This window comes from Hypomesus nipponensis, chromosome 26 (assembly GCF_054491055.1).
Source record: "Hypomesus nipponensis isolate SF chromosome 26, ASM5449105v1, whole genome shotgun sequence".
In the NCBI taxonomy this organism is placed as follows: Eukaryota; Metazoa; Chordata; class Actinopteri; order Osmeriformes; family Osmeridae; genus Hypomesus; species Hypomesus nipponensis.
In genome coordinates, this window is record NC_140386.1 from 4,395,100 (window position 1) to 4,417,500 (window position 22,401).

General features: G+C 51.9%; 1 protein-coding gene across 2 annotated transcripts; it reads right to left on the reverse strand.

Annotated features, from left to right (window-relative positions):
• Nucleotides 1-596: 596 nt before the first annotated feature.
• dspb (desmoplakin b) lies at nucleotides 597-17,427 on the reverse strand. Of its 2 annotated transcripts, none has more exons than XM_084693173.1 (24): nucleotides 17,061-17,427; nucleotides 16,116-16,194; nucleotides 15,398-15,516; nucleotides 14,549-14,702; nucleotides 13,700-13,825; nucleotides 13,462-13,521; nucleotides 13,015-13,182; nucleotides 12,575-12,679; nucleotides 12,122-12,217; nucleotides 11,775-11,900; nucleotides 11,499-11,651; nucleotides 11,232-11,386; nucleotides 10,961-11,087; nucleotides 10,677-10,863; nucleotides 10,225-10,481; nucleotides 9,674-9,852; nucleotides 9,317-9,455; nucleotides 8,576-8,769; nucleotides 8,074-8,236; nucleotides 7,750-7,833; nucleotides 7,509-7,616; nucleotides 7,304-7,402; nucleotides 6,590-7,087; nucleotides 597-4,504 (listed from the first exon to the last, which is right to left on the reverse strand). In XM_084693173.1, the coding sequence occupies exons 1-24, from the start codon at nucleotides 17,264-17,266 to the stop codon at nucleotides 1,151-1,153; spliced, it is 6,936 nt and encodes a 2,311-aa protein (XP_084549299.1). In that variant the 5' UTR covers nucleotides 17,267-17,427; the 3' UTR covers nucleotides 597-1,150. The 2 variants fall into 2 exon arrangements, with proteins under 2 accessions (XP_084549299.1, XP_084549298.1); XM_084693172.1 differs by having other exon boundaries at nucleotides 5,261-7,087.
• Between the last annotated feature and the right edge of the window lie 4,974 nt (nucleotides 17,428-22,401).

Genomic DNA, 22,401 nt, shown 5'->3' on the forward strand with positions numbered 1-22,401 from the left:
CAAATGTTGAATACCTTCTGCCATCTAGCGGGGCTTTTTTGCGTGCCATTTTGCGTGCATTATTTCAGTCGATATGAAAATAAAAAAACTATTAGGCCATATGTGATTTTCAATTTAATTTTCATGTATTTGTATGCTGATTAGCTGTCAGTAAATAATGCTGGTGTGATATAGGGAGTCAGGTGGCTGAGTGGTTAGGGAATGGTTCGATTCCCGGCCGTGCTAAAGTGACGTTGTGTCCGTGGGCAAGGCACTTCACCCTACTTGCCTCGGGGGGAATGTCCCTGTACTTACTGTAAGTTGCTCTGGATAAGAGTGTCGATTAAATGTAAATGTAATAACATTTTACTTTTCCACTGGAAAAGTGGAAAACGTGGGATGCATTAACCTTCTAATTAAGCTTTACGCTTTCATAGTATCTATCATTTTACTTCTACACAAAGGAGAAAGATCATTGAGGATCATCTCAAAATATTAAACAGACAAGCATGTAGTCTTGTGTTTATAACTCTTTCAAACCCATTGGACTTCTTCTGGAAATCTTGAGTTCTCAGTATTGCAGTCGCCATCAACTACTAAATGATTAAACAACGTGGAAGGATATAACAATTTTATTTTGAGTAATAGAAAAATAGTTACAAAGTGTTAAAGAAAACTGTTAGCAGACACCACCGTACAGCAGAAATACCACATGAACGATAAGGAATGTTATTTATGACAAAAGGTTATCCCACACAAGCTCAAGAAAAAAGTAGTATGTAACTTGTATGTTTTTCAAAAACACGTACATTTTACCTCTCTTTCCTAAACATCTCTTACCTAAAAGCAATTATGTTTGCAGTGCAATATGTTTGACTGGGGTATATATATATAGTAGACTGACAACAGGTTTATCATATGCCAAACAAAGCCAATACATTTTAAAACCAAACCTTATTAGTGTCCCTTTTTTCTTCATTATCTTTATACATTTTCATTCACTTTCACTCAAACTGTTATACTGCATTTCATGTGGCTTTTTTTTTTTTTTAAGTTTGCCAGAAAATATGCATATTGCAAAGCTTTACTCCACGAATAAACACCATTTAGTTAAGAAGTTAAGGCAAAGACTAACAGAAGGATGATCATTTCTCCTCTCCCCCCCAACATCTTACATCTTGGATACGGATGTGTGGCTGTAGCTACTGTAGCTGTAGGAGGAGCCCAGATCAACGCTGCCCCTGCGCGAGCCCGACCTGGAGCCAGAGGCGGAGCCAGGGGCGGAGGACACATTGTAGGGGCTGCTGATGCCTCTGGACGAGATTGTGGAAGCTTGGAGCATCCTCACCCCAGTGTTTTCCTCCAGCAGGCTGTTATCCATGGCCTCTTTGAAGGAGATCTTGAGCTTGCTCTTGGGGCAAGTCAGGTTCTTGGCATGGTGACGGGTCTCCTGGAGCTTCTGCGCCGCCCTCGCATCCAGCCAGCCCATCTGCAGCGCCTCCTCGATGGTTCTTCGGCGGCCCAGCTCCGGGTCAAACAGCCCCCCCGTCACGTACTGGAACTCCATGAACCTGTGGCCTGCCTCGTACGGCAACCATTTCTCCTTCATGGCCTCGGCTGCAGACATCTTCCTCTTGGACTTGACATCCTCAAAGCCAATATAGGCCTTCTGGGCAGCCTTCAGCTTGGTGGCCATATCGGCCTCTATGATGCCCTGGTGGGTGGCCTCTTGGATGCCCATCCTGCGGCCGGTGGCTGGGTTGACGATGCCCCCGGTGCAGGCCTGGGCCTCCAGGAGCCTCTGAGCAGTGATGGAGTCCATCAGGCCTCTTTTCAGAGCCTGAGTGATGGAGATTTTCTCCAAGGTCTCTGTGTCAAAGACGGCCCCCACCGGGCTCTGTTCACTGAAGACCTCAGCCGGGTCAGCCAGGGTGATGGAGACGCTGGCGATGTGCTTCAGGTAGTTTTGGGGGTCGGAGGCAGTGGCCCAGGCTGCTGAGCCGTCGACGACGGTGGAGCGCTCGGATATGACGGACGAGGTCATCGTCGTTCTCTGGGAGGACATGGTTGACGAGGAGAGAGAAGAGAAGGATGTTGCTGTCGCCTTTTCTGCGGAAGCCGCTTTCGCCGTCGCCGATGCCGCCGTCGCTGCTGCCGCCGTCGCTGCTGCCGTAGACGCTGTGCTTACGGCTGCGGTTGATGATAAAGACGTTGACGAAGATGAGCTGGTTTTGATCTTGCTGGTGATGATATCCGCAAACTGCGTGAGAGTAATGGTATGGGCACGGTACTGGTCAAACACCGACTGGCTTATCACTCCATTCTTCAGAAGGTCCGTGACGTCGAACTTGGTTCCCGTCTGCCTGTCGATGAGGGCCAGCGAGGAGGAACCGTCGGGGTTGGTGACCACGATCTCCTCCCACTCACACTCTTGCCCGGAAAGCTCCAGAAAGGTCTCGTGGTCGATGAGCCCCTTGTCGTAGGCCTCCTTCACGCTCATCTCCTTGTTGGTGTCGGGGTCCACAATCACCACCCTCCTCTTTCTCAGAGTGTTCTTCTGAGTGGACTGCTGTTTCTTCTTATCGATGATGGGGAGGAGAATGAGGCCCGTCTTCTCGTCCGTGATGCAGCGTTTCTTCAGCTGGAGGTAGGTCAGGTTCTCCTCGGTGTTGGGGTCAAAGAACCCCTTAGTGTCGTCCCCCTCGTCGGTCAGGATCTGGCTCATCTCCTTGCCGAAGTAGCCCTTCTTGTAGGCCACGTCCACGTCGATGCGGTGGCTGTGCTTGGGGTCGATGATGCCACCGCTGGCAATCTGGGCCTCCAGGAGCCGGATACCATGGCCCTTCTCTATCAGGCCCCTCTCCAAGGCCTGGAACAGGGATATGATCTTGTCGGTCCCGGGGTCTTGGTAGCCCGTGACGGCCCTCTCGGCTGACAGCAGCTTGTCCTTGAACTCCGGACCATGCAGGCCTTTGGTGTATGCCTCGCTGACGGTGAGGTAAAGGTTGTTGACCGGGTCGATCATGAAGCCCGAAGCAGCCTGGGCTTCCAGGAGCTCCATGGTGGTCCCCGGTCGAAGCAGACCCTCCTTCATGGCCTGGTAGATGGGCATGGTTTTGCCGCTGGCCTCGTCGTATACGCCCGCGATGCAGGTGGATCCTCGCAGGTAGGAGCGCAGACGGGTCTCGATGTCTTGGCTCGTCAACTTTCCCTCCCTCAGCTGGTCGACGTCGGTGCGCTCCAGCAGTTTAGCGTCCACCAGGTCCGACACCGAAACCTGGTCCCGGAGCCCCTGTACAGTCAGAGGCTTCTCAGGCGCAGGCAAGAGCAGCAGGCCTGTGCTGGGGTCAACCCTGCACTTCCTCTTCAGCGACACGTAGGTCGCCCCGAGCTGGGTGTCCGGGTCCAGGTAGCACTCGGGTGTCTGGTTCAGCGCCCGGTACAGGTCCTCGTTGATGAGGTCACGGTCCATGGCTACATCTTTGGGGAGGAACACACTGAGGACAGGGTCCAGGATGCCTCCCATGGACTCTTGAGCCTGAACGAAGCGCAGGGCCGTATCCCTGTCAATCAGACCCTTCCTCATGGCCTGGCTCGCTGATAGGATCTTGCTGGTGTTGGGATCCCGGTAGCCCACGGCTGCAGCCTCTGCCACCAACAGCCTCCCTCGGTCTTCTTCATCCACCACCCTATTGGCATACGCCTCATCCACTGTCAGTTTCCGATTGGCTCTGGGATCGATGATGTGGCCTGTGGCGGCCTGGGCCTCCAGAAGCAAGACGGAGCTTTCCGGAGACAGAAGTTTGGCCGTCCGGGCCTCTGTGAGGGACATTTTGCCCTGTGGTCCTGAGGCCACACCAGCGATGGCGCCGGTTCCCTTCAGATTCAGCTTGATATCCACAGACACCTCAGACACAGTCTTCTGGCCCTTGATCAGCTGCTTGAAGGTGGGCATATCAAGGACACCACAGTCCAGCAGCTGCTGGGCGGTCACCGGTTTGCGTACGCCGTCGAAGACCAGTGTGGAGGGGTCCAGCAGGGTCTCCTCTGTCTGGGTGTGTTTGGGCAAGGTGTCGGGGCGCTCCCTCAGTTTCCTCAACTCCACCTCCAGCGAGTCTCTCACGGAGGTCAGGCTGGACAGCTCTGTCTGGGTGCTCACAAGCTTTCTCTTGTAGGTCTCCTCCACCTCCCTTAGCTCCCTCATCAGTTTCTCCATCTCGCTCTTCATAGAGGCCCGGTCTCGCTCCAGCCTATCCCGCTCGGACACAAACTGCTTGACCTGGCCTTCCTTGGTCTCGGCCAGGTCCTTCCAGTACAGGAAGTCCTTCTTCACCTGTTCGCTCTCCTCCTGGAAACGCCGCTTCAGGCGCACTTCGGACTCCAGGGAGAGCTTGATGCGGCTCAGCTCCTCCTCCAGCCTGTGAGCCTTGTCCAGGTCCGTGGCCTTCAGCTTCAGCAGCAGGGCATCCCTCTCCTTCACCACGTCGCTGTACTGAACTTGAGTACTCTGGATCATAGACGAGGTCTGCAGACAATGAGGAGAGAGGGAGAAGGGGAGGGATTTCGTAAAAAGGTTACTTTAGCTGACCAATCCATACAGCGTCACGGAGTAACAGTGATTTTATGAATTGTTAGCAAGTGAAACATCTACCTTTGACCTCTAAAATAAACCAGGTCCCCAAATGACTTACCCAAAGACAAGGTGTAAGTGGTGAGGCAAAAATGATACGCAGTATGAGTGAAAGAATAGATTATCAAATTACCACTTGGATGACTTAATCAGCATGAATACAGCCACAACATTTGCAACCACACAAAACAAACAGGATACACTGTACTTGCAATACAAAGTGACATTCAACACAAAATTAAATGAGATTTAGTAATTATTTAGACCAGATCAGTTTTTCTGTAGACACTGTTGATCATTCTGGGAAAAAAACGGGCAAAGGCAAAAAAGCATGCTGATTGGTGAATCAAAGAGGAAGTGTTGGTAATGTGGACGGAGAAGGCAGGCAAAGAGAGAGGCCAAGACAGGATTTACCTCAGTCTTTTTACAATCATGTTGAAATGATTGTCATGCAAACAGTTCAACACATACAGGATCGACTTGAGCGCGATCACAATCTAGCTAGCCAAAATTGGAGACATTCCAGCATGCAAGAGAAAGCATTGTCCACAGCCAGCAAAAAGCATACTGCCCTGACAAACTAAAAGCCAAACGGTTCGATTGGAGAGAAAGAAAACTACGTCCGAGATGAACTCTCAAAGCTCCAAGTACCTCGATGGACTGCTTTTGGATTAGCTCTATCTCCAGCCTCAGCTTCTCCCTCTCGGAGGAGAGCTCGGACACCAGGTTCTGGTATTCCCGGCTGCTGCGCGCGCTGCTCTGAAGCTGCAGCTCCAGAGCTGTGATCTGGGAGGCCAGATCGTCGTCGGCCCCCCTCCTGGCTCTCACCAGTTCCTCCTTCTCCTGCCTGACCCCCCTCAGCTCCTCCTCCAGCCTCAACCTCTCCTTGGTGAGGGTCTCCGTGAGGCCCCGGAGCTTCTCCAGCGCCGCGGTGCTCTCGTTGAGCGCCCTGGTCTTCTCCTCCAGGGCCTTGTGGAGGCTCTCGTAGCGGTGGTTGCTGTCGCGGACGCGGCTCTGCTCCTGGAGGAGCTGCTGCTGCAGGGCCTTGAGTTGGGCGCTCAGCTGGGCGAGGCGCTCCGTCGAGGCCTTGTGCTCCCGGATGCTCCTCTCGAGCTCCTCCCTCAGCCTGCGCTGCTCCTCCTCCCCTCGCCGCCCCGCAGCGGTGTTTTCCTCCTGGCTCTGCCGGAGCGTGTTGATGGTGCCGGTGTACTCCCTCATGGTCATGGTGGTCTTCTCCAGCTCAAGCTCCACTCTCTTTCTCTTTGTCACGTCGTCCAGGTTGGTTTTCTTGAGCGCTTCCAACTCCAATTCCAGCCCATCTCGGGTGGCCTGCAGTTCCCGGACGCGTGCCTGGAGCCTGGTCAAGCTCTGCTCTAGCCTGCTCCTTTCGCTGGCCTCCTTCTCCAGCTGGGGCCTCAGCCTGTTCAGTTCCACTTCCACCTCCCCCAGCCTGGCTACCATCACCGTGGAGGAGGACTGCTGGGCCTGGACCTTGATGAGGGTCTTATCCATCAAGACCCTCTCTTCCTCCAGGACCGTCCTCCTGCGGCTCTCCTCCTCCAAGATGTGCGTGAGGTGAGCCAGCTGGCCGTTTTTGTCCTGGAGGACCTTGGTGACCTGGGCCAGCTCCTGGCTGTGCTGGCTGCTCTCCTCGGCCCTCTGCCTCAGCAGGGTCTCCACCTGCTCCTCCAGCTCCCTCCGCCTCCGGGCCTCCTCGGAGCTTGCGGCCTTCTGGCTGAAAGCCTCCTCGTCGGCCCTCCTCCTCTGCTCCTCCGCCTGGCTCAGGGAGAGACGGAGCCTCCTCAGCTCCTCCTCCAGGTCCCTCCGCTCGGCCTCCAGCATGTCGCACTGCAGCCTCAGGCCGGCGCCGTCTTCCTCGCGCTGGGTCGTCAGGCGCTGGATGTCCGTGTGGCTGATGTGGATCTGGGACTCGTAGGTTTGCTTTATGTTAGCGATCTCCGCACAGCACAGGCTCCTTACCTTGGAAAGCTCCAGCTCCAGCTCCTTGATCCTGGATGCCTCTTCGGCCAGCTGCCTCCTCAGCCTCTCCGCCTCCCTCTCCCGGTCGCCGACGCTCTTCTCCACCTCCATCTTGGCCCAGTTGACCTCCTCCAGCTCCTTCTGCCTCTTCCTCAGCATGGCCTCGTACTCCTGCCGCTGCTCCCCGTAGCGCTCCTCCGCCAGGGTCCTCTTCCTCTTCTCGTCCTCGATGCTGTAGGTGAGGCGGGCCACCTGCTCGTTGAGGTCCTGCAGCTGGCTCTGGGTGGAGGCCAGGCTGTCCTTGGTGGTGTTGCACTGCAGGGCGGTGTGCCTCTTCACCTCCTCCACAGAGAGCAGGTGCTCCTGGGACTGGGCCAGCTCCAGGCGGTAGCGAGCAATGACCTCCTCCAAGGAGCGGTTCTTCTCGTCGCCGTCCGCGATGTTCCCCTTCAGGAGACCGAGCTCTTCCTCCAGCAGGTCGATTCTGGTGTTCCTTATCTGGGGAACGAGGAAGAGATTCCTAAAACACTGACTACAAATCTAACGTAGGTTTGAATATGGGAGGCAGCCTGTGCATGTTCTGAACAGATATGCCCTACGTTTTATTCAGATTTTAACAGCAGATCCTTGTGTCAGACGAATTCTCTTTCGGCACAATAAAGTGTGCTTTATCTTTTGCTCATGAGCGACTGAGGTCAATCTTGTGAGTCGTACCTTGAGTTCCTCCATGCTCTTGAGTAGCCCGCCCAGGTATCTGTAGTGGTCACTCGAAAGGGTGAAAAGTTCGATATAGCGGGTCTGCAGCTGTGTAGCCTGTGGGAACAGACACACCACCCCAAAACAAACATCAGAACATTACCACATCAAGACATGACCCACTCACATACAACCGACAAACGGTCCAAAACTCTGAATTTACCTCTTGGGTAAGCTCGTTGGCGGGGGACTGTAGCATGGTCCTCTTGATAGGGATGTTAAGGACGGTCTCCAAACCAGCACTGTATGAGGCCAGCTCCAACTCGTAGTCCTAAAGACAGAATCATTCCAAAACAACAGAACTTCATTCCAAACTCGTCTGTTTGGTCAATAGAACCGCACGCTTGAGGCAAGTCTGCCGCACGCCGCGAAACAGACGGCTGGAAAGGACGGCGCTCCTTTACCTTGATGGAGTTCACGCAGGTCTCGTTGTCCCTCAGCACGCTCTCCACGTTCTCCCTTCTCCCCTTGATCTCCGTGTTCAAAGCCTGCACACAGCAGAGGTTTCACCTCACTAGAACCCACAACATGGTAGGTGCGATCGAGAACTGTCGCTTTGTGAGGGGTCGCATTTTAGAAAACAGGTCTTCTGTTTTGAACAGCGGCGTTTCTTTTATTGACTGTATTTGTCTTGGCCGTTCTTATGGTACGGACCTAAGCAAAATGAATTGCCCTTTGTGGACAAATGAAGAACATCTATCCATCTCAACTGGACGCTCAGAGGTTACCTTCTGTTGGCTGAGGTTCTCGTTCAGGCCGCCGATGTCGTCGATCTTGGCGCCCTGCAGTTTGTCCTGTGTCTTTCGCGTGGCGCCGATCCACTCCCCCAGGGTGGAGCTGGTGCCCCTGTAGTGCTGCAGCTGCTGCAGATACACCGCCTGTCCCTGGAGCCTGACAGAGACAACGGAACGCCAACCAGGTTAGACCCAGCCATTGTTATCGTCACCGTCATCGCTTCACGCGTTCCCCTGGTGGACGGTGAAGGAACCGCCAGCGAGACGACTGCCGTTGTGAGCTGCCGGTTGCGGGGTGGCCAGACAGGTCTAGGGGTTATTGTGGGGTGGCACATTTATCAATGTTGTTCCTCCCATGCAATGCAGCGCATGTTCAACCCCTGGGGGACCCACCCCGAGGCGACACTATGGTCATGAGGCAAATGTGAGCGTAAGGGGGGGGGGGGGTTAAAGCGGGAAAGGGAATGCGGAGGAAGAGGAATAGTAGGGGGCTTACCTGGAGTCGATCTGGTTCTGGATGCGGCGCCAGCGATCGCTCAGCTGGCTCACCTGCTCGCCGTAGCGGGACAGGTCCACGTCGCACCTGTGGAAGGACCCGCCCACCTGGTCGTTCCAATGGACCGCCTTGCCCAGCTCGGTTTCCATGGAGACCAGGACGTCCCTCTTTTGCTCCAACTCCGCCCTCATACTCTGCTCAGATCCCCAAAGAAGTGAACATTACAGCAGATGAGAAAGCTTCCAGAACAATCTTCAAACATCCGATTCTTACACCTCATCACTTTAAGGGCAAGACCTTCCCGGAATGTCTTTGAAGTCCTTCCAGTTCCACAAAGCAAAGCTGAATTGACTTACAGCATTCACAAACCCTTCCTAGACCTTTAGATGAGTGAGTTCAAAATATTTCCGATGGTCCCCACAGTGCAAGTTATCTTTCCAAAACAGTAGCTAGCTAGCTTGATTTAGCTTCCAGGCTAAGTTACCTAGCATAATACTTGTAGCAATGCTACTAACATGCTAGTGTTACATGTTAGCCTTCTCATTAGCACATTTTGAAGCCATACTAAAGCGTTTGTCGCATAGTTTTCATGAAAATATTCAATTGGAATGTTCAAATCACATATGCGTCGTTAAGCTGTGGGACCCGCATTCGAACAATAACATGTGTCACGCTACTCTTTAACGGGTTAAAGTGCTGGTATGTTGTCCTTTTATGGTCTGGCCTGGTGAGTTACTGTACCTTCAGGGTGGACATGTAGTCTTCCACCTCGGCCGGGTCGAGTGAGGTGGTCTCCTTCTCGGTCAGCCTGGCCTCGTGGACCTTCACGATGTCCTCACACCGGGCCACACTCTCCAGGAGAGCCCTGAGAGCCCGCAGCCTGGGGGACAGGGAGAAAGACAGGAGGGAAGGAGAGAGGAAGAGACAGAGAGAGAGACAGAGAGAAAGAGAGAGGGGGGGATGGAGAGAGAAAGAGAGAGAGAGAGAGTAATAACTCAAAAAACAATCAAAATTGGGTTGAGTCGCTTCACGGCATGTGCTCGATTCCTTGTCAGGCTATAAATGCGAGCGTGTGCGTTTGTGTGTGTCCGTGCGCACCTCTGTAGGTAGGCCGCAGACCAACCCTCCAGGGTGCCCAGTCTCTGGTTGACGAGGCTGAGCTCACTGTGCAGGAACTGGGCTTTGTCAGCATCGCTCATGTCCTCCAGCTCCTTCTGGATGCGTTCCTTCAGCCGCAGGTACTCCGCACGGCTGGAATCAATGTCACGCTGCACCGCCTTGAGTAAGTAAGTAACACACCCCCTTCATTGTAAATGTGCCAGAATGAGCAAAACGGCTATTTTTCATCTGTAGACCTTGGCGTAATGTTAAAAATGTGTGCTTCTTGTTTTGGCTACCCGCATTGCTTTGGGGCTATCTTGTTGTTATTATCAGTGACCTATGCACTTTGTAAAGCTCTCTCTCGGAAGTCGCTTTGGATAAAAGCGTCTGCTAAATGAATATATATAAATGTGAAAACAATGCATCTTAGATTAATACGATAACACAAATGAACAAATTAAATCTCAAACAAAGCAAAGCAATTCTCAATTTGATATTTCTTGGTCTGTCGATTCAACATGTGTGTATGCGCGTGTGTGTATGTGTACCTCCACCCTGGTGATCCTCAGGCCACAGTCGTGCGCCCCGTCCTCTCCCAGACAGACGTGGATGTGCTGGGTTAGCCCCGCCTCCGCGCCGTCCAGCCTTACTCTGAGCGCGTGCAGCTCCGTCAGGCTCTGGGAAGCCACCGCCTTCTTCTTGACCTTCTTCACCTCCTCCTTCTTCACCACTTTCTTGGGCTCCTCCACCTTTGTGGCCTGCTGCTGTTGCACCTGCTGCTGCTGAATTTGTTGCTGTTGTGCGGCTGAAGGGGAAACAAAACGGCCGGTCAGTCGTTTGCGATCCACAAAGTCGAAAAGAGAAAAAAGGCTCTTTCGTCCACAGAAGAGGACTGAGGTGAGCCCACGTGTCAGCGCTTCTAGAAACCCCAAGGAGACAGGGAGAAATCGAGGTAGGCCCTGAATGGCCCTAATACTGTGCACGGTGCATTCCCACTCACTGTAGGCAGGCAGTTGCACCACGAGCTGGTCGTAGTGTGCCTGGGCACCGGTATACTGGCTTTCAATGCTTCTCTTGTCATCGTCCCCAAACATCTGGGAGCCATGGGAACAGGTTTTGAACTCGTCGTAGTGAGTCTCCAGGCTCTTGACGATGCTGCGGTATTCCTCTGGACGCATGCGAGCCAGCTGTGGAGACACACACACACACGGTAGGATTGGAAAACGGGTTCACCCAATACCTGAGTCAGACCGTGTTGGCTGAAGCCTGTCTGGTTGGGGTTACCATGGTGAGAGTGAGGGAGTTTATGCGGGTGATGTCTTGGACACAGTACTGCCAGGAGATAAGACTCTTGATGTTGATGTAGAACTGGTTCCACATGGTCAAGATGGCCTCGTAATACTGCTCATTTCTGGAGAGATACACACACACACGTAAATGTTAACTTATTTAATAAAAAATACAAAATCAATCTTTGATGACGTTGTGGCTAGAAATGGTCTCGTTGAGGATAGAAAGAGCGTTTGTGCGTGCCTGCGCGAGCGTGTGTTCTTACTTGGTGGCCAGGTTGATGCCGAGGGGGTTGGGCGGTGGCACGAGCAGACATACCGAGGGCACCATCATATCCATACCTCCAGGCCCCGTCACCTGCCACTTACTGCGCTGGCTGTTGTCCTTCAAGATGGCTTCATTCCCCTTGTGGATCACTCTCTGTGAAACGTGACATACCGGACTTGAAAAGATAAAAAGACCTGTTTGTGTGTGACCCCTTTTACGTGTGTGTGCGCGTGTGTTTGTGTGTGTGGGCATGTTGGAATCTCACCTGGTCTTGTTTGAAGTCACACAGAGCCGACACGATGACCGTGCCGGTGGTTTTGTTGTCCGGGTTGCGCGGTTTCAGCCTCACGATGCTCTTGGACTTGCTGACCAGGTGCTGCACCTGCCTCTTGTTTTCCACGACCCTCCCTTTCTCTTTCTGGGGACACGCAGGAAGGCACACACTGCGTCAGCCTCAAAAGGACGGACTCTCTTTCACACTTCAAACCCCGGCTCTCCGACAAACCGCGTCTCCGGTGTTTAACAACGGGAGCTGGGTTACCTCCAGGCTCTGTAGTAGTTCCTGCAGGTTGTCCAGGGGTGTGTTCTTGTCACAGGTGAAGTTCGTGCGGATGGTCTCGTGCTCCTTCTGCAGCTTGCTGTAGGTCTCGTTGGCCTCCTTAAAAAACTGAACGGCGCACGCACGTTACTGTCGACTCCGGAAGCAGAATAAGCCGTGTCGTGATGTGACGTTTCGTTTGTCCGTGCGTCTCTCTGCACGCGCGCCTGTGTAATCTCTGTGGGAGTCTGTGCCTCCGCGTCGTGGGTTTGCGTGCGTGCGAATGTCAGTGCCCAGTCTGACCCTGTGTTGTTCTGTGCAGTGGACTCTAAAAGACTTGGACGTTTTACCTGGCTGTAGGCTGCGTTCTCCTTCAGGTGCACGTCGATGCACTTGATGATCTGAAGGAGCCAGCTCCACTGGGTCTGCAGGGTGTCCATGTAGGCCTGAGATACGCAGGGAGATGAACAAGCCACAGAGAGATGACCGACAGAGCGACGAAGAGAGGAACCGACGGGTTACTGAAACGGACCACGTGGCTCCTATTCCTGTCCTCATCTCAGTAGCTCATAGACACAGTACTGTGCAAAAGTCATATACGTAAGTCTTATACACACACTAAAGACAATATTCATGGAAAACATCTTGGGTGCCTAAGGCTTATGCACAGTACTGTAGAATATTTGTTTACTGCCATATCAACGTGGTGGTTGGGAATGAGCTTCGGTGCGCTCCCAACTGACAAAAAAACAAGAACCATCACAGTGCTACATCAAAATCGAACCAGACAAAGGCGTCCTTACTTCAATCTTATCCGAGGCCGGGTGGCCGTCCTTCAGCAAGTTGTCCACTTTCAGTTTGAGCTTGTTCAGGTCTTTCTCCTTCAGCTCCAGATTACTCATCAGTTTCTGATAGACGGAGGACAACAGGGTTAGGACACAGCCCTGGGAGGGAGGGTGGGGTCGGGGGCTTCTGGAAAGTTCCTTCTTTATGGCCCAACTCTTAGTGTTTTGGCAGCACCATTGCCTATGTATAATGTGAGACAGATGAACCGTCGAACGAAGTGTCATTTCATTCATATGAACTGAGGGCTTGTTCGATTACATACATGTCCTCATATCTCGACCAACAGGAATGAAGGCCTGTGAGAGTTTAGGTGGAGAGAGCCCCCCCCCCCCCCCCCCCCGTGACCCCCTGACCTTGGCCCTCTCCCCTGAGCGACCTCCGCTGCCCCTGTCCTCACCGAGTTGCTCTCCTGCTTCTGGGGAATGTAGGCCTCGATGTTGCGGTCGCCCCAGTCGAACACCAGCTCCTCCTCCTCCCTCTCGTTCACCCACATGATCTCCTGGGAGATATCCTCGATGATGCCCTGCAGCTCTCGCAGACGGTCTGTCCGGCCGAACGACATTTTCTGAGGCGATGAAGAAAAAGTGTTCATGCGAAGGTTTCTCAGAATAATAATAATTCACTGTTCACAGAATACACCAGGTTTACCAATGTTTGTATTCACAGGCAGGAGCCAGTGTGCTCAGGTATGTGTGTGTGTGTAGGGGGTGTAAATACAAGTTAGGTGACCCCCCCACCCCCCATATGAGAGACTAGTTCTAACTTGGGGTCTTGTGCCCATAATATGACCCCCTTACCCAGCAGACCTCGAGAATGTGACCAGTGAATATTCCAGTCCTCTCACCTGCAGACTGTCCCATTCCTGTTCCAGACAGTGCAGCTTGGCCTTGTCACCCTTAGCCACCTGCAGACAACAAGGCACATGCACTTAATAGGTGTGTGTGTGTGCGCGTGTGTGCGTGTGTATGTATGTGACAGTTATGTGTACCTCTTCTAATACAGGTGCAGTGCGTGTGTGTGTGTTTGTAGCCACGCGTGCGTGCACGAGCGCGCGTCCCTCCGCGGGCGGGAACCCCCCTTACCAGTTCGTCCCTGGCGCGCTCCACCTCCGCGCTGCGCTGGAGGGAGCTGTGGAACCGGGCGTGGCTGACGAGCTGCTGTTCGATGGCGGCCGGGTCGTCCCCCCAGGTGGAGGTCTCGATCAGGCGCTGGGGACACAAGGCGCAGGGGTGTCACGCACAGGCACGCGGGCGGCACAGCGCCGCCAACGCCGTCACCTATGCTCCGACCGGTAGGGCAGTCCGTCGGGCGGTAGAATGGGAGAGAGCGCTGAGGGCAATTGACGGATGTCACCTCAAGCGCAGTCGGAGCGCAGGCGACCTTTTGAGGCGATGTCGGACGCGAGTGCGCTACTTTACCACCAGGGGGTGGCAGACACTCATGGAGATGGGCTATTTCCTCGGACACAAAAGAAACGTCTGGAATTCACCCAGAGACACTGAGTCTGATCCTTTCAGACACGAACATAGCCTTGGTTTAACCCTGGCCACTCAACCGTGGGTTTCTGCACACAGTATACACTTTGTGTGTGTTTTACAGAGGAAGATAAGACTCCAGCACAAAAACATTCTGTATGACTGCAAACCTCTCTTCTGACACTCTTTGATAAATAACAGTCATATCATCTATAGGTGTGCGTGGGACGCGAGTATGTTTACATGTGCGTGTGTGTCGAATGTCCGGTTTAGGCACATCCAAATAAGGTTGATAACGTTCCAAGGTTCTGGGGAGTGTGTCTGATAAGTCAATGTTAACAGGTTTAACAACAGGGGGGGGGGGGGGGGGGAATTTAAAAAAAAAACACCATGTGAGGTCGCTCAAAACAAGGCCTCCGTCTCTGGCAAGGCACAGTCACGGGCAGCCCCGCATACCTTCTGTTGTTTAATCCAAGCCATGGCCTCTTGGTAGTTCCTCCCAGGCTCCTCCCACCCGCCGGCGCTGCCCCTGCTCCCCCGACTCCGCCTCTGCATGGTCCCGTTGAAGGCCATGTGGACCCCTTTGAGCTGTTCCTTGCACTTTTCCACGCTGTGCCGGGCGAGAGACAAAAAGGAGAGGTGGAAGGGGAGGTTAGGGGTGTCGGGGGGAAGGAAAAGGGTGTGTGTGTGTTCCAGTGTAGTCTACGTGATTTCCTGTATGCACGCCACAAACTGGTCAGTGATATGTAGGTGGACACCATGGTACATTGAGAGTATGCCAGTATTAGACTGTACCACTGTTTTATTCAATATAGTATGAAATTGTAGTCTTTACATGTAGGCATAAAAAAAGTGAGTGCTTTGTGCTCTTGAGAACTATGATTTGTATAACTTGATCAAAAACAATACTGGGAGAGAAACTGTGAGCCCTTCCAGTCCCCTGCTATACTAACTTACGCCATCCATGTATCTGTTAGGTTCAAAGTGTCTGCTAAGAGAGTCAAACGCGGACAGACACGTGACCCGTAGAGCTAGCACAGGAGGAAGTGTGTTTGCTGTTCAGGTGAAAGGCTCTCTGTCTGTCTCCGTCTGTCTCCGTCTGTCTGTCTCCGTCTGTCTGTCTCCGTCTGTCTGTCTCCGTCTGTCTCTGTCTCCGTCTGTCTCTGTCTCCGTCTGTCTCCGTCTGTCTCCGTCTGTCTCTGTCTGTCTCCGTCTGTCTCCGTCTCCGTCTGTCTCCGTCTGTCTCCGTCTGTCTCCGTCTGTCTCCGTCTGTCTCTGTCTCTCTCTCCCCACCCCACCCCTCACCTCTCGACCACGCCGTCGTTCGGCTGACCCATCTGACGCAGATCGACGGCGCACCCCTTCAGCTGCTCGATGGTCTCACTCGCCATCGCCATGTAGCGTTCCCCCTCCGCGGCGCCGCCCTGCGGGAAGCCGTGGGGAAGAACATCACTGAGGGCTCCCCCCCCTTGCGAACTGTTCTGCCCTCTCTATCTGGCCCAGATAGATCTCCTCCCTGTTTTAAGACCATTTACAAACCCCACACTCAGTGTCTTTAACAGTTAAAGGAGCCATTGTGCCCAGTCTAAGGAAAATGTCAGTCTTTGTTGGGAAACTGAAGTTAATTCCAGGATTTAGTGCAGCTAGCAGAAAGCCAGGCGGTAAATACGAGCATCGTACGTGCAGGGAATGCCTCTGCTTCTCATTAAAATGTGATAAAAAAAAAGAATGATGTACAGTTGAGGTTTTTTGCAGTTGACTGTGCGTGTTAAGCAATAGAAAGTATGGGTTACATTTAACCAAGGATATTTCACATGACTTTATCAGGTGTTGAAATCAGGCTCAAAATCAACAGTCAACGAGTAATCCCGACAACTATACTATTAAATGGTGGAATGATATTGCTCACTGGGTGGGGTGATGGAGTGGGTGTGTTTGGGGTGTGTGTGTGTGGGTGTGTGTGTGTGCACCATGCAATGTGCAAGCGCTGCATAACAAGGGGGAGAGGGAGGGCGTCACTCACTGACTGCAGACAGTGCTCTGCTTTTCGCAGGTATTCCTGACACTGGGACTGCAGGAGGTAGGCCTTCTGGTGGATAGCACTGTGGGGGGATTGGTTGGAGAGAGGAAGAGGAGGGGCATCATGATCATAATCACAGGCAATCAGCAGCAGTCGTTAATATCATAATGAACTAGAATGGCGTCAACACAATGTTTTTGTGTGCGTTTCGTGCCAAAAGGGGCAACGGGTCTTCAGTAAATGTTCGGCAGTAACAGACTTTTTTTTTTTTCTCATGCTGTCGAGATCAATGACCCTTAAGCTGGAAGTGTTGGTGTTCCCTTCTAGCTCTCTAAAATGGAGCCTGTGTGCTAGAGATGATGTGGCTGACTAAAATGCCTGACACTTATGTGAGTAATAAATCAAGCTGACAAAACAAGCACCAAGACAGAATTGTACAATACAGTGTTGGTGTGTTGACTGTTCTCACAGAGGAACCTATAAAAGTCATTCTGATTCCGTGTAGGACTATAGCCTAAATTAAGAAATGATCATATTTGCAAGTTTGATTTGCGTTGTAGGCCTACATTTCCCAAATGTTTTTTTTTTTTTTTTTTTTTTTACAAATACCTCTCATTGCTAATTGAGCAGCACACATTTTAATTATTAACTCTCTGTACAAACAAAAAACAAGTCCTGCAAATAGTCTGGTGACTAGACTGTAGTCTTCAGGAGGTGAGTACGCCACATGCCATTTCATTCTTCCTCAGACATTACACAGAAAGTACATTCAATATTTCCTAGGCTTTGGACGCAAAAACGGTCTATTTGCGACTGTTTCTTTCCCCCTCTGGGAAGGGAAATAAATAATATGGGGGGGGGGGGGGGGGGGCACCAACACCACAACAGGTGGTTGTTGGTCATCGAAACCAAACAAACTACAACAAAAATCTAATAAATCGACCATACCCTTGTCCGCCTCCATACCCTTGTCCGCCTCCCATGGAACCCTTTGAGAAGCCATACGTGTTGTATCCGTCCGTGTATTCCTGTCTGTATCCATTACCGCAATGTACAACTTCACTCCGGGCATAGTGTGTCCCTGCCGACAAATCTTGCCTCGAACCGGCTCGACGCTGAGTATTGAGCGCTCTCTGAGATCCGTACTGACTCATCTTCGTCTCCAGAAAGTTAGAAACTCCGATGTACTCGGTACCGGTAAATGCTGAACTTTATCAATGTGGCAGAAACTGCAAGCGGATGGGACGGTGGGGAGCGGGGCGATTTTTTAGCGTTTTCCGACACCTGTTTGCCAGGCGCCTCATCGGTGCAGACTGCAACGGGAAGGCGGAAGACTATTGGTTTTGACGACACAAGACCACACCTACAGGAGCTATCATGGCCTATTTTGCGATCCAAATGATTTTCGATGTTAACCCCTGCATGGGGCAAGACGCATTTAAGAGATATACACCGACAAGGTGTTTTTCTTACTGTATGTTGTGTGTGCGTGCGTGCGTGTGGGTGGGTGGTACATTTACATTTACATTTAGTCATTTAGCAGACGCTCTTATCCAGAGCGACTTACAGTAAGTACAGGGACATTCCCCCGAGGCAAGTAAGGTGTAAGTGCCTTGCCCAAGGACACAACGTCATTTGGCTCAGCCGGGAATCGAACTGGCGACCTTCTGACTACTAGCCCGATTCCCTAACCGCTCAGCCACCTGACTCCCCGCATGCATATTTGTGTGTCTGCTTGTGTGCTGGGTCTGTGAAAAAAATGTGTTTGTTATTGTACTCGTTTGTAGTTAAACATCAAGAGTTCTTGAAATTATATATGAAATAAGTAACTCCATAACATCCCATACAAACCCCTCTGCCCCTTAATTCGGTCTAACCATCACTTGGAATAAGTTACTATAATTACTGCACTTTTACACGCACACACACGCACACAATGACACACTCACACAAACATGCCTTTGGTGAGCCTGTGGGCGGGATTCAGCCGGAAAACAAGTTTGACAGAAATGTGTCAGTGGTACTCTCGCAAATGATTTTGTACACGTTTTGTACAAGCTCAGTGGCTGGATGTTCAAGACTAGTGTTCGCAAGATCCACACCTTGTGAAAGCCTTGGTTCCTTGTCCACGACTAAATCAGCGAGGATCCACTGTCATGAACTCTGCAGTCCCAAGGGAATCTCTATAGTGTGTGTGTGTGCGTGCTTGTGTGTGTGTGTGTGTGTGGGTATGTGTGCATGTATGTGTGTTAGAGAGAGGGAGACTTATGATTGATTTATACTACATTTGTATCAAGGATTTGCGAAAACATGTAGCCTTGGTGCAGAATTTTGGTTAGAAACAGTGAGGTCATTATACTTATGAAGGAGGTATAATCAATCTCTGACCATAATCTTAGACAGTGGAACTCCATCCAATCCTTAATCTAAACCCTAAGGCCCAGTTTACTAGACATGGATCAAGCCTAGTCCTAGCCTAGAAAACGTTTTTAATGGATATCTTCATTGATTTTGTTCACTTACTCAGAACTAGGCTTTACCCATGTCTGGGAAACTGGGCCTTAACCCTGAACTTCACACAGCAAACAGCTAACTTGTCTGTAACCAGCCTTGACATGACAAAACAGAAAATCATTTCTCAGAAGGATGGAACAATTCGACCACACCCTTATTATTACTATTCACCTGATGGTGAGATGAGTCCCATAATCTCTCTGCCTGTTCACACAGGGGCTGTCCCTACTGTCTGCCAAACCAACATTCCAACCCATGTCCTCGTTCCCAAACGACCACAGAAGAGCAAACAAGTTGGTTTCACTGCAATAGAGTGAAGAAAACTACCTGACAGCAATAATGTTTAATGTAACTGGCCCCTGGCCCCTCTAACAGTTTGCCCCAACTTGTCCCCCCCCCCCCAGTTGAAATGCTTTTGAACCCCCCCCCCCCCCCCCCGCCCCCTCTCTCTTTTGCGTTTGGGAGTGATTATGTTCCGATATGGACAGCTTGTAGACGTCGGAGACAGGACGTGACACGCAGTGCATAACGATATCCAGGTGGATGCGTGTGAACGCGCCGTGTGTGCAGTCCGCTCTGCAACTTGAACTTCAACGACGACGATGAGGTGAGATGTTTGAAGCCGATGAAACCGGTCACAAACCGTGCCCACTTTCTCCCGGGCCACACCCCGCCCCTCCTACCTGATGAGTTGAGCCCCGGGGGGGGATTCTGCCTGTGCACACCCTCAGACACACCCTCACACACACACACCCCAAAAAGTCCCCATCCAATCTCCTGGCACGCAACACAGCACAGTGTGCCAGCCGACCTCACACAAGTCACACCCAGATCAGCATTTACTTTAAAAAGCGGGTGGCCAAAACAAGAAGCACACATTGTGAACAACCAAAACACTTATCTTGACTTACAGGGCTTGTCTCAGTCCCTCCCCGCCACCTCCACCCCCCCCCCCCCCCCCCCCCCCAACGTCTTTCTCTTTTTGCGTGGCACCCAGACAGTGAGACAAGTGAGTGGGAACACAGCGTAATTATTTCTGTCAGTCTCTTTCCCTCTCTCTCTCTCTCTCTCTCTCTCTCTCTCTCTCTCTCTCTCTCTCTCTCCCCGCTCCTGTCTCCTGATGTCTCCGTCTCTGTCAACGCTCTGTCGGGGGCCGTGAGCCCTGTAACCTGTTTCTCCTCCGAGCCAAAGGGCGGCCCCTGCCCTCCTCCCGGACCGGCCCGTCCCAGACATGGCACAGCCCCGTCCGAAGGCGGCGAGGGGGAGGCCGCGTGCCCGTCCCCACTGGCCTGCACACGTGTGTCTGGGCGGGCACAGGGGCCGGCCGGCCGTTGCGAGGTGCGCGGCAGCGCGAGAGCCGCATTTTGTGTGGAGTGCAGGAATGCACATAATTGGCGGTCTGCAAGGGCGTGTCCCTGGATCCAGGGGCATGTCTGGAGCACGAGAGGAACGAACGCGTGCACCTGCGGGCGTCACGCCCCAACACGTCCATCATCCTCTCACAACTGGTATGCAGGTGGAACACTTGTGTGTCTTGGAGTGTGTGTGTGTGTGCTCGCATTGGGATCACTCGAAGCTCTCGGTTTGCACTTCAAACGCGTCTGTTTATCTCCGCTTGACCCCGTGACTCTGTCGACCAATCATCCGTCTTACGTACATACCGGCGCTGCAGGAGACGTCGTTATTTGCACGTTGTTCGGAGGTAACACCCCCCTTCAGCCCCCTGCCCCCCCCCCCCCCGTGCTGTAAGTTTACACGTATATGCAGGGCCCACTTTTAAACCAAGCTCTCGTCTCGAAGTAACTCAAAGTCGACATAAAAGGGTTATATTTATTGATCAGTTATCGCCCCAAGGACATCCAAGACGAGGGAGCCCTTCCATCCTGTCAGTATTTGACCTGCGAGGGCTGTAAAGACTGTGCAGTATAAAAAACATCAGACAGTACATCCCAAAGTTCAACACAATGGAATTGTGTTGCCCACAACATTACATTGTTCAGGTGATGGTGGGAGTTTGAGGTTTGTTGTGTGCGTTGGGTGGTTGAGAGGGAAGGGGAGGGGGGGGGCGGGCGATCCTGTGTGACAGTGTACCTGTGTGTTAGCAGCGCGACATGGATATGCCACCTGGGGGTAGTGACAGAGTGAGTGGGTGGGGGGGAGGGGGGGGGGGATCAGGTAACTGCTACCTGACACTGTGGGGACAAAACCGGGCCAATGACCCTCCTCACTCTCGCAGAGGAGCAAAGTGAAACCTGGACCGCTCCCAAGCCCGGCAACTTCCGTCTCTTTTCTGTAGATGGGGGGGGGGGGGGGGGGGGGTTGTTGCAACATCAACCTCGAGTTCTTTTTTGGAACGTTCTTTCGCTAACACCTTCACACCTTTTGAATGCCAAGACACCAATAAAACTCATTACAAGAACACTTCTTGTTCTAGTTCATGTTGAGTCTGTCAAATGTTACTGCCAATACTACTACTGACAGCCTCCAGTCATAAAGGTGTACTAACGTTTAATATGACACATACAAAAAAAAGTGAAAGTTGTCGATTTCCAATTTGGTTGGGGGCAAACTATCAGGCAACATTGCCTATTAGATAAGACTCAGCTGAGGAACGGTGTGGTTGTGCCCATGCATGCCTGTGTGTGTTTCAGCTCGGAGTGGAGTAGAAGGAGCCGGGTGGGGGTGGAGATACAGAATGTGACACACACACACACACACACACACATGCACACACACACCCCTCCTCTCTCCCAGCCTGATGGGAATCGTCTGGGGAAAGGCAGGCTGGGTGAAAGTGGTGCTGTCACGTATGTGCGAGATGGCTGAGGCCTAAGCTGTTCTCACACCTCTCCGGCGAGCTGTCAGCTGCACTCGGAATACTCCTCCACGTCACCCTCCATGCTCCACCTACCACAGGGGCCAAACCGTCGTGACCTCTCACAGGGGCTGCACTCCCTCTTCATAACGATGACATGGTCTTTCGCTTATGCGCACGTACACACACTCACTGACCGTTTTGGGGGTTTTTTTTTGGGGGGGGGGGAACGCTCACGAGACCCGTCCTCGAATTCAAGTTTGACATTGTGTCTCAAGGTCATGAAACAACCGTAGCGTTGATGGCATGTTTATAACCAGTAAAGTCTTCATGTCATGTGAAAGTAGCTTCACCGCTACCCTGATGTTGATAATCTCACAAGTTGGACTGCTAAGGTCATTTGACATGTTTACTGCCATAACAGTTGTCAAACCTTGAAGATGTGAATACAGAAAATGATAAATTGGCGCCCTCTAGTGGTACATAAGAGACCGTACGAAGCATGAAGAGAAGACAATGGAAACCATATTGTTGGAAACGATGGCTTGGCCCTTCCAGAACTTAAAATATGCCCACTTAATGATAGGACTATTTGTTTGATGAAAAACTACTGACGCAAATGCAAATTGACAAATGAGATTAACTGACGCTGACATAAATCTCCTCATTCAACCCTTAACTAAAGATTTCTAGCTAATCTTAAAATCTCCCTACTCGATGAAAAACATAAATAATAGAATTTCTCATAAATCCGTGTTATTCTTTAGAGGCAAGGGGGCAGAAGCTACACAAAGGGAATCTTTGTTGCCACTGTGGTACTGAGAGGTTGCTACAGATGCCCAATGCGCGTCGGTGGTGCAATCGGCTCTTGGACATCGTCCAATCACAGTCCGTAGCACGATCAAAGAGGGCGGAGCTATATATTTCCAAGCCTACTCGCGCCGCACGGTTTGCACTTGA

Bases quoted from the DNA above. Each gene is read 5' to 3' on its own strand.
- dspb (XM_084693172.1), bottom strand. From the start codon at position 17,266: ATGAGTCAGTACGGATCTCAGAGAGCGCTCAATACTCAGCGTCGAGCC. The intron at 11,901-12,121 runs GTAAAACGTCCA...TGCGCCGTTCAG, and splicing joins AGAACGCAGCCTACAGCCAG to TTTTTTAAGGAGGCCAACGA. The intron at 10,864-10,960 runs GTAACCCCAACC...GTGTCTCCACAG, and splicing joins ACTCCCTCACTCTCACCATG to CTGGCTCGCATGCGTCCAGA.